This window comes from Mesitornis unicolor, unplaced genomic scaffold (genome assembly GCF_000695765.1).
Source record: "Mesitornis unicolor isolate BGI_N332 unplaced genomic scaffold, ASM69576v1 scaffold8085, whole genome shotgun sequence".
Taxonomy (NCBI): domain Eukaryota; kingdom Metazoa; phylum Chordata; class Aves; order Mesitornithiformes; family Mesitornithidae; genus Mesitornis; species Mesitornis unicolor.
The window spans coordinates 1-11,504 of NW_010187449.1; the positions used below are offsets into that span (position 1 = coordinate 1).

The 11,504-nt window shown below is 36.9% G+C and overlaps 1 protein-coding gene across 1 annotated transcript; it reads left to right on the top strand.

Annotated features, from left to right (window-relative positions):
• Positions 1 to 3,434: 3,434 nt before the first annotated feature.
• On the top strand, positions 3,435 to 10,930 carry LINS (lines homolog (Drosophila)). The gene is made up of 6 exons (XM_010185448.1): positions 3,435 to 3,842; positions 3,939 to 4,028; positions 4,978 to 5,119; positions 5,367 to 5,963; positions 8,894 to 9,071; positions 10,030 to 10,930. Exons 1-6 carry the CDS (start codon positions 3,435 to 3,437, stop codon positions 10,928 to 10,930), a joined length of 2,316 nt encoding a protein of 771 aa, XP_010183750.1.
• The last annotated feature ends 574 nt before the right edge of the window (positions 10,931 to 11,504 follow it).

Here is an 11,504-nt window from a genome sequence, read left to right on the forward strand (position 1 = left end):
TGGCGGGAAGGGGATCGAGAAGGCTGGCTGGGCCTTCTGGAGGAAGGCAAGCGGGAGAGGGCCTGTGGGCCGGGCGGGCGGCGAGGGCTCGCCTCTCTGGCTGAGGCAGCGCGGTGCTAGGCCCTTCCTGCTGGCTCCCGCCAGGCTTTAGGTACCTGCGCACTCTTTGCTCCGGGCAGTGGCAGGTCCCGGCAAAAAAGTGCTATCCGTTCAGTGTCAGACTTGAGGGTCGCTTTTAGCGAGGTCTTTCTGCCACTAACCTAGTACTGGCGTTTCTGAAATGCCGGTGTGAGATGCACAATAAGGGGCCAGAGAGGTTGGATGGGGTCTGCCTAGTCCTGTCTCTAGTGGCTAAAGGTGCTTGCAGAAGAGCAGGTGAGGCATCTGGCATCTGTAGGTGTTAAAACAGTCAGGGATTGCACAGCTCGCAGCAGAGGTTATTTGCAACCTCTGGAAGGAAACGACATTATTTTAGAAGTGTTTTCAGTATTTCAGCACTGAGTGGAAGCATATTTGTTGAGATGAGCCTATGAAGTCATTGCAGGTACAGGTAGTCCAAAATATATTTTATTTCTTAAATGATTCAACAGTTGCATTGTGAGGAGATCCAGAACCTTCAGCCACATACCCAAGAGTCATGGACTGTGGTTTTGTTCTGCTTTAGTTGATTTAATTTTTTAATAAAAATAGGAGTTGGTTTGGATAGTTTGTTTTCGCCCAGTTGCTATTCATGCAATTAATATTTAATAGTATATATAACAGGGAAAGATTAATACAGGGACTTGACAATAGCTTTCTCTAATCATGCCTCATCGCTAATATCTCTGAGTAATTGTGTGTCATCGTAAGCCATTTCTGTTAGTAAAAAAAAAAGTAAATGTGGTGTCAACAATATTAGTCCAGTGAAATCAATGCTTTCTTCAACCTTGTGCTAAATTAAATATCCCACCTTATAGAAATATACATATTTTATAATTTAGGATGTTCTAGAGGTATTTGCAACCACTTAAACTTGCTTGGTTTATCATGGTCCATAGGGCTTATGGGCTTCCGCTGCCACCTGAGTTTTCATTTCCAGTTCTTAATTTCCTTTTCCATCAAGTTTCTTCTCTCATTCTGCTTGCAGCTCCATGTGACTTTGGTTTTGATTTTTAAAGCCTAACTAAAGTAGTCATGAAAATAATGTATAGCAAAATATTTATTTGGGTTTTTTCCTCCCATAGTTTTTCTTTTTCTTTTGTATGATCAGTCTATATATAATGTTTTTAGAACTGTTCCTTATTGTTTATGCAGGAGGCTGTCACTGTGAGGCATTACCTTAATTGGCTTTTAGATGCCGTCATGAATAACTCAAATAAATAATACAAGTAAGGGTTGGAGTTTGTCATTTCCTGTGTATGAATATGATTGCTTCTCTTTGCATTTCACTGTGCTCCCTTAATATGTCTGAAACTAATTTAGGCGTTGTCTGACATTTTCCCCCTCTTTGAAGTAAATTTCTTCAGAATCAACCCCCTCACATTACGTTTCCTTTAATGACTTCTATTCATGAACAGTTGTCATGTGTGAGTGAGACATACAGATGTTTTTGTAAAGTGTTCTGCAAATTAATGGTATAAATGGATTACGGTAGGATCAGGGGCAGCACAACCAATATCATGTGGTGAATGTAAAATCTCATTGTGCATGTCCCAGAGTTCTAAATCTCTTCTGCCTTAACATGAATTTGTGCATGAGTGATCTGTTCATTTACCATGTAGGATGATAATTCACGTAGATCTTGAACACAGAAGTAAATGTGTTGAGATAATTTTACTTTATTAGGTATTCATTTAGGAAGAAATAAAACTCAAAGATAGGAACAATAGCTATATAAAATATTCAGAGTGATTTTTGAAGAAATTTTATGAGGTTTCAGGTCATAAATTTCCACCTCAAGTAGAATTCCAAATAGATTCTGCAAACGAAGAAGGAATTTATTGTCTGAAGTGTCAGATTCATTCTTGACATCTAAAATCTGGAATATGAGAAAGGATGGGGAAAAGGTTCTTAGCTCTATCAGGTGAAGGTTAGGTGACGAACGTGCTGTAACATTTTGGAGTTGTCAGGCCAGCCATTGCTGGTTGTGTCTTTAAAAATACCACACCAGAGTGAATTGTAGATCACTCTCTGCCGGCAACTTCTTCTCTAATTTTAGATTCTCTTCTGAAGGAAATACTGCCCCATGGCACAAGAAGTAAGGAGCCTAGGTAGCGTATCTTGGTCTACTGCTAATGCTTTGTAGTTTTGGGAAACCTCTTTATCAATGCGTACTTCAGTTGCATTTAAAAAATCAAATTGTAAAAATGAAGGTGTAGTTGTCAATGTTTCAGAGTGTTTTAAAAACCTGTGGAGATTGTAAACTAAACCAAAAATGCCTTGTGTGCTGAATTGTATAGTTTGATTGTTTTCTAGTAGTCTGCTAAAAAGCAATAAGAATTTAAAATGTGGTGATAAATGCAGGTGTAATTTATACAGATGGGAAGATCTTTAAAATGTCTTACCAGTTGGAAGACTGAGCTGTTTTCTTCCATTGGTAAGAAAGGGGAACTGTAACGTTTAAATAAAAGCTAACTTAGAACAGCTGGATTCAGAAGTGTACTTGAAGGTTTACCTGGTTGATTATGCCAGACTTAAACATAGGGATCCAAAAACCACACAAAAAGAAAGCTCTAATAAACAACATAAGCCCCACTGCTAACTGCACAGTAGAGAAGGGTGATGAGTTTGTTAGGGCTTTTTTAATTAAAAGGGTTCTGGTTAGAGAACATGTTAAAACTGTCCTAAAAAGATAAATATTTCAGAGGTGTTGCCATATCCAGCCTTAGTGAAGCTATAAATGTTGCCAGTTCAGAAGAAAATTTGCGGTTGAAACTTTGTGCCTGTTTTTGGAGAAATTTGTCACGAAAGAAATGGGGGCTTAGTGGTTTTAGCACTGTAGAGAAAGATTTGATCCAAGGTCTTGTATTGTTCAGAAGCGGTCCCTAGTAAGAGTCATCTTTGTTAGTTCCAACAAATTAATGTTGGTGTCAGGAGTATAATATTGGAACTGTAAACTTTTTCATGTCATGGTAATTCTTGTATCATTTTAATGTCTCACTGGGACAGTTTTGTGCAACTATCACTCTTGCTGTTTTTAAACAGCAAATTTGTATTTTCAAAGTAGGTTTAATAATGGTAGTATTAGCTATAAAAAATTGTGTTGTTATTTTGCATCTTTCTAGTTATCTGTTAAGTTCAGTAACAGCAAAATATTTATTTCTAGGTAACTTTGGAGAGAAATGCCTAATAGTGCTTCTCATTCTCTTACTGGATGAAAATAACTTTGAAGTTGATTTGTGGTGAATAATCAGTGAAGACATACGGCATTTTCTGGAATATTGAATGTTCTCATAATGAAGATCTGTCTTCTGCAGCAGATGTATAAGGACATACTGGCAGGCATTTCACTAGCGAAGGAAAGCCATCATTATACCTCTTTACTTAATCTGTGCGTTGAGCAGTCACCAGAAAGAGATGAATCATATAATCAGATGCATCTGCCATCTACTAATGGTGGTATTAGGAGCCATCAGGACACTGATATGTCAGATGTGGTTGTTCCTACAACAGATGATATATCAAATAGCTTTGCAAACATGAACTCCTCATTCTGTCCACGAGAAGTGATGCTGCTTCAGTTAACCTTGATCAAGATGATGGTTGCTAAAGCAGAGTCCCAGGAAATTGAATTCACTACGAGGCAGAAGTACTGTGAAATCTTTGCCCTTCTTCTGAAGGAGGCAAAAATTGACTCAAAATTGGTAAGCTGTTATAAACTTTTGAAAGATTTTTGTGAAAGGAGGAAAAAAAAAGATGGAAGATACTTTAGATACTTTTTTCTTTCTACTTGTCTGCAGATTTGTCTGCTTCACAGTTCTGATCAGCTGTTATCTCACATGGCTTCAAGAAGTTTAGCATCTCTTGTGTGTTTCCAACTGAAGGAAGAGGTGAGTATAGCATTAGTTTTCACAGCCTAAAAAATAACTTAGTGAATATGTGCCTTCAAGTTGTTCCATTTTACTCCAGAGCCAGATTTTTATAGTGTTTATATGGCACAAAAGCAGTCACTATATGACTAATGTAAAATCTAAAGGTGCTTCTAAAGAGGCTACTTTTGTAAGTAGACCAACAAGGCAACATCGGAACTGCTCCTTTCCTCTATCCTGCGTTTCTGCTCTGCCTTAGCTTTCTGAAAGGTACCTATGCAGTCTGCTGGTGTCCCTTAGTCCTCTCAAAATACCGCATGGTTTGAAGTGCTTTTAGCTCCAGGAAAAGGAACAATGTGGAGGTTATACAAGACGCTATGTGATAGTTCTCCCATAAAGTGTGTCTTAGGAGGCTTTGAGTTGTAAATGATGGGTAGGAAAGACACGTAATAAATATTCCAAGAGAATATTTCAAGTGTGTTAGGTGAGCCGTGAAGTATAGAAAGAATGGAGATCAGTTGTGTAACAAATTTGTAATGTGAGGTTGAATGTCTTTATATAAAAATGTAGAATTTTATTAAACTATTTATAGTAAAATGTGTCTAGAAGATAAGAAATATTGTCTTTAAGATTGCAATACAGGTATTAAAAAAACAGTAATCTAGACCATCAGTATTTTTACAGCTATTATCTGGTTTTGAGTAGGTCACATGACATTAGGAGGTTTGATTTTCCATTTCTGGAAAATAAATATAATTTCTATTGCATGCATATGTGATTTCATGTTTGTAAATAAAGGGTTATGTGCTTAAAAGGCCTTGGACAGATACATTGTTTCTACCTGTGTTTTGTCTATGCCTACATTTGACTCTCTTTAACCTACAAATTTAAATAATTGTGTTATGTTTTAATCTAATTTGCATAGCAGTGGTAAAGCATACATGATTATTTTTTGAACTCGTTTTCTTAGAACGCATTAAATGTCACCTGGCTCACCTTTAGTTTGAAGACTCTTTCAGGATTCCCTGGGAATACCCAGGTAGCAGAATGCCTGTGGACTCTTACAACTATTATCAAGGACCTACTGAAAGATAAAGTTTCACCCAAAGCAGGTACTGTAGCTGTTCTGTGATGGTATCGATACGGGAATGCCCACCAGGGGGAGAGATGCTACTTGTAATCTCATCTAGAGCCGCTTGTCTAAACACCTATTTTCTTCATTCTAGAGAGACTGACAGAGTACTGTGAAAAATGTATTGGTTTAAACATGCTTAAAAACAAAATAGTCACAGTCACCTGTTTTTTGCTTATTTGCTGTTTTAGCTGACTGTTCCATAAAGTTTTTTCTTGTTGCTGTAGGTATTTTGAAGAAGTTGTTGGCCCCTCTTGACACTGTGCTGGAAGGATTTTATAATTCCATTCTGTTCCACCATTTTGACAGTCACCACTATACTTTGCCTTATTCTGAAGCTGCAAACAATTTGATCAGTTTTATAGATCTTCTTGAAGCACTTTTGACTTCCAGAACTGAATTAGAACTACCGCTCAGATGCCAGAGAGTATTGTTTCTGAAAGTTTCTTACGTCCTGAACCTCATTAGTTCATCAATTCACTATTTAATCAAGAAGAAGTTCATTATGCTCCTTAAAAAATGTGTCCTTTACAAATCTAGAGAAGATGCCACAAGTGGATCACTATTCTCACAAAACCCATCTTTATATGAGGATATGCTTGTACTGAGTAATGCTATTTTACAAGTTGCAAATTTGCCTTGGCTTAATCAGATCCCACTGGGTGGAAAAGCCAGCTACTTTGGAGGCAGTGAAGCTCCTTCTGGAGGTGATATTCAAGGTGGATCTGACCAAACTGTTCTCAGAGCCTTAAGTCTGGTTGTGCTTAAAGCACTGGAATCCAAGTTTCAGAACTCAGCTACAGAAGCTGAAATCACAGGTAATGGTCTCTTTTAGTTTGGTTTGCTAAGCAGGAAGAGTAGTCACAGCTTATTAAGACTGTAAATAAATTCAGCTGAATAAATGGTGGTGCTGCTGTGAACGAGGAAAGAGGAGACCCACTCAGGAAACCTGCTATAAGTGTCCCCTGCCTAGTTAGTTATCTCTTTGCATTTTATCCTGTCCTTAACTCTACAACATGAGGGGCTCGAAACAGCTGCATTTGGGATTAAAAACTTTTCCTGTTAAGAACACGTGTCAATATTTAAAACAGCTGAGTCATTTTGGGATCAAAAAACTCTTCTCCAGTTGGAAAGGAGGAGTGCACAAGCATCTTCTCTGGCCAGGGTGGAGAACTAAAAGGAACGGCAGGTAGCACTAATGTGAAGGTAGACTTTTAAGTACCATTATCTTGGTTGAAGGTTTTAGGCATTGCTGTCAGACAAATAATGTAATAGAGCAAAACCTAGCAGTGGTAGAAAAGGTAAAAATAATCAGGTTGTAAAGTAAAAGACAGGAAAATTATGGGAGTTGGCAGACTATAGTGGTTGTGTTCTTCACTCTGAGTTATAGGTATAGTTACTTGAATTAGTAGGTGTTAGGCATTCTTTTCATACCAGCTTACTTGGGTATATTTGTTTTACTGAATAGACGAATTGGATTAGTAGAGTAGCAGGCCGGGCTCTTGGGCTAGGGCCGTGCCACAGGACAGGAGAGGGATGGCAGGGGAACACATGTAACTTGTGTTCTTGACAGTAGAGGCAGCGTTACTGTGTCACACTGGTAGCCAGTTAATAGTCTTCTCTTAACGCTTTAATGAAGTGATGGGTGAGGCTTTTTGCCTGAGAGACACTCCTGGTATCCCATCTTTCCACTTGCCTTTTCACATCTGAGGAGCATATGATACTATTTTTTACTTCTGATACTTTTTCCAGATTTTGGAAGGTGTTGTATTTGTGATGCCAGTTGCATTCTTAAAGATTTTTAGGTATTTGTAGAGAATACTTTACTTTTGGTCTACCTTCTGAAAAATGCGTAGAGACTGGGATTGTCTAAGAACAAGTGAATAGAAAGAAAAGTAGGTTAAATCTATTTTAGATGTCTCTGTCTCTATTCCTTCTCAAAGAAAAAATATTTCTTTTCCAGATTCATGACACAAAAATGAGTTCTTTAATTAGATTCAAATACCCAAACTGTCAAAAGGAATTTCAAGTTGAAAGGAATGGTGCTTCTATTTTGGTGACATTAAATTAAGTAGTTAAAACAAGCACCAAAATGCTTTAATATGCTAACTTCCCTTCCAGGAAGCTGGTTGATCTTATCTTTTTTTTTTATTAACATGAATTAAAGTGGCTTAACTTTAATTCATTTCAGTTTTGACAGTAATTTCGAGATAGCTTTGGTTTATAGGGAAGAATTTCAGTCTGAATAGAAACTATTAATAACAAAGATAACTTGCTATTTCTATTATTTGCTAAGAGAAGAGCAGATCTTAAATTTAGATATTAAGGAAAACTACATAATGCTGGTTTTGTAGGTAAAATTGATTCCCATGTTGCAGGAATTTTTTTCAAAAGCAGTAATCACAGTTCATATAAATGATGCAATTGTGATCTTCAAGCCATTGTGTATTTCCAGCAGCATTAGAGTTCTTGCTTAAGGGAGCACCTTTGGGGTGAATATGTACATCACTATTTTTTTCAGTTTTCTAAATGTTGAACGCATGCGGTGTTACATGAAGAACTGCTACATAGTGCATACTACTGTGTGTCATTAATATCAAAGAGGTAAGCTCCTTGACTTAAGGAAAAGGGTCTGTCTGTCATATGAATACAAAGTTATTTTTATGAGTAAGCCATTGCACTAAACTGGCATAAATTTTGAGGTGCTTTACTCATCCAGGAGTGCAGTGTTTAGAGGGTGGGGAAAAATGAAGATTTGCAGTAAAAACACTGCTTCCATTAATCCTTCCAGCAAGGATTTTAGACCATCTTCTGAAGGTACCTTTATCCCAAGCCTGTATGTACTTGTAAACCTATGTCATCCATGAAGAATTTATTTTATAAAGAATATGGCTATACTACAAACTTCATACTTTGTTTTACTGTAGAAATGAGAGTTTACTCCCATCAACTGTAGATCACTGCAGTTAATTACTGCAGCGAATAACACTGTAAAGAGGGGTTTGCTTCAGTCCTATCAAAACACTACAGTTGTGTTATTACTCCATATGGGAAGAACTACCTGAGATGAAATCTCAGCAAGGCGCTCATATTGGATTGTTTTATCTGTGGCATTGACTTGATTACAATTCACTTGTCTTTAGTTTGGGATGTACCAATGAAGGTACCTAATTAGAGAGCTAAGGGAAAGTGTAAATCCCAGCTGTGTAGGTGTAGCCACATTTTTGTAGGTTTCCTGGTATATGTAGATTTTTGGAGATGTAATCTTGTTCATTAGCCTGCAAGCTTAAGTGTGAGAGGACTCGCCCTGTTGTACCCAAAACTTTCTAGGTCACCTCTGATTATTCTTCCTTGAGCTGCAAGGAAATGAAGAATGCTGTGAGGTGAATAAATTGTGTCCTTAAGTTTTACCTGTCTTGAGGGATGGCAGGGGTGGTAATGAGTAAATTAAATTTCTGTAGGTTACTTATGATTGCTAACATTGGCATCTAAACGTTGGTATGTTTAGAGTAGCATTGAATTTAAGGTTACATAACTGCTTATCATGTTCTGCAGAATATTTCTTGATTTTTTTTTTGGTACCAAGAAACAAGAACTAATATATAAAATTTGATGCTGTGTTAAATCAGCTGAGCTAAGGAATGATAAATGCATTCATGAACTGTTATGCACTCTTAATGTAAAAAATAAAAAGTGTGTCGTGTTTAGTAGCAAAAAATGTATAGCACAATTCATGGTTACTTCTTTCTTTCAGACTTTCAGAGTTCCATGTCCCAGCTGTTGATATTCTGGAGGAGTCACCTGAAGTCTTCCCCAGAGTCTCGCCCAGTTGTACATCACTGTGAATGGCTCTCCTTGATTTTCATAGAGCAAGATGATGATATGTGGGAAGCTGCTAAAGCTTTATTACTCATTTATTTAAAATTTGATAGGTTAGTGTACATTTTATTTGACAAAACTGTGAGGAATTGTAGCTCAGTGAGATTGGGATATACATAACATTTCCATTGACTGTTTTTCTAAACAAAAAATATTTTTAATAATTAAAAAACAAACAAACCTCAGGGCAACGTAATAATGTGTTGTCTAAGAGCAATTAACTTTGCTGATAGTTTGATTGTTTTTGGATTGAAACAAGGGAGTTGTGTAACATTCTTATTAAATACTTTATCACATCCTGTAATTCAGAATAATTGACTTCACAATCTAAAGTAATGGTTAGATACACATAAAAGGCAAGACGTTTTCTTTCAACACTGAGACTTTGACAAGAATGGGATATTCTAATTGAACTTAAAGAATCCAGGGACTTCTGTCATAGTAGCTTTCTAAGGATTGGACCCATGTTAATTCTAGCTTGTTGATAAAAACTTATTGCTAACAGCTGCTGAAATGTATTCACGAATTTGTCCTGGATGTTCACTGCTTCGTTGTTGTTTAAATTACTGTACAAGATATTATTCTCCTTTATAAAAGTCTGTCAAGCCTCAAATGTGAAGGTACTGCCAGTAGTATCTTAGATACACGGAGTTCGTTTTAGAAACCTAAATAAAAGTAGATGACTTGTTTTTGATGTGCCTAGCATCCTGGAAGTTAATCTGTGTTCAGGTTTACAAAAATATTAAAATAACAATTCATGTATTGTATGTAACTTTGTTTATTCCAGAATGCTGTTTAGGATGGCCTGCTTTAAGTGCTTTGGCTTCCTAACCTGTTCAGTCTCGTAGCCCCACCTGCCTTCATTCTTTTTTATTCTAATATAAAAACTTCTTTTTGTTTTTTACTTTTCGACAAAATCAAAAAGAACAAGAATACCATTTTCTGGACATACCCGTTTTTAAAAAAACTGAACTTCATTGAATTTAACCAATTTCATGACTTACTTTTCAGGTTATGGTGTGGCACTGCTGATAAATTAAGCCAAAAAGAGGAGGAAAGCTGGAACTTCCTTACACATGCAAGTGGATATAATCCTCACTGTATCTTTCTATTTTTTCTAGAAAAAATTGCATTTGATTCCACAGTACTTTTAGATTTTTTGATTTCATCAGAAACTTGCTTCCTGGAGTACTTGGTGAGGTACTTAAAGCTTCTTAGAAAGGACTGGCATCAGTTTGTAGATGTCTGTAACCATTTTGATACCAAACATGACACTTTGCAATCAATTTCTTCTGTCAAGCAACCCCATCAAGAAGAACAAAGCTGTATGACTGATGAGAGTTTGCAAAATACCTGTTGTGAACCCAAACCACAGACTCTAACATCTTTGCCTTCTTCTCCCAATTACTTAGTGTTTACAACAGAGCAAGGTGATAATGAAGTTGCGGAGCCTAACCAGTCTAACTCATTGATATGCAGTGATAGTACATCTCTGCTGGGTTCTCTTCAAAGCCTTGTTAATTATGACAGCTCAGATGACTCTGAAGTAGAATCAGATGGAAAAGAGTGCTTGGTAAGCACAAAGCAGGTGCCTTTAAATAATAAGGGTGAGACAATGATAAAGGAAACTGTTTGCAGCTACACAAATGATAAATGGAATACACTCAAGTCTGAAGTGTTACCTCTGGAGCAAAAGGGTTCTGATACATCATCCTGTTTGACTTGTATGGCATCTTCAAATAACATCATTCCCCTGAGAATAATGCTTTACAAATCAACAAAGTGTTTGGAAGAACTGCAAAAAGCTATTTCTAGGTTGCAGAGAAGAAATCTTTTCCCATATAATCCATCAGCGTTGTTGAAACTGCTGAGCCACGTTGAGAAGATCAGTAAGAATGCGAATCCACAATAATCCAAAGAAGTGTTCTAGTGAGTGTTTATAACCAGTACACCAGGGAATGTTTCCATGAGGTTAATGACTTCTAAAGTTCATGCCTTTTGCACCTGTCAGTGTATTTAACCTGAAACAGGATAAACATGCTTTTGGTTGACACCTTAAAAATCTGCAGTTGCTTTCAGTGATATGATCCATTACCTCAGGGTCCTACGCTTATTCATGGTATGTATGTCAGAGTACGGTATATAAGAGTTAATTGTTAGGTAGGTAGAATTTGGTAACTATGAATGTGAAAGCATATCAACAATATTTGATACTTAAAGTATTGTCAGTTATACTTTGTCATTCTATATATGAAGTCATTGCCAGGTTGGTAGTGATTTATGGACTGTGGTGCAGTGCTAATACAATTCTTAATTGCTCAGAGGTTGAGCTAAATAAAGTATTTTAGTTTGGGACAGTGTTGGTGTTTATACTGTGTGTTCTGCATCGGTGCTTTGCTCTAAGTGGATATTTGAGTGTGCTACCACAATCAGTAATTCATGCCACACTTTTTTTGGTTGAAGTACTTAACTGATGTCTGGGATTT

What these genes read in the sequence shown, in the direction of transcription:
- LINS (XM_010185448.1), top strand. Translation starts at nt 3,435, where the DNA reads ATGAAGATCTGTCTTCTGCAGCAGATGTATAAGGACATACTGGCAGGC. An exon ending in CAAAAATTGACTCAAAATTG is followed by an intron (nt 3,843 to 3,938) that starts GTAAGCTGTTAT and finishes ACTTGTCTGCAG; the next exon opens with ATTTGTCTGCTTCACAGTTC. An exon ending in ATTTATTTAAAATTTGATAG is followed by an intron (nt 9,072 to 10,029) that starts GTTAGTGTACAT and finishes CTTACTTTTCAG; the next exon opens with GTTATGGTGTGGCACTGCTG.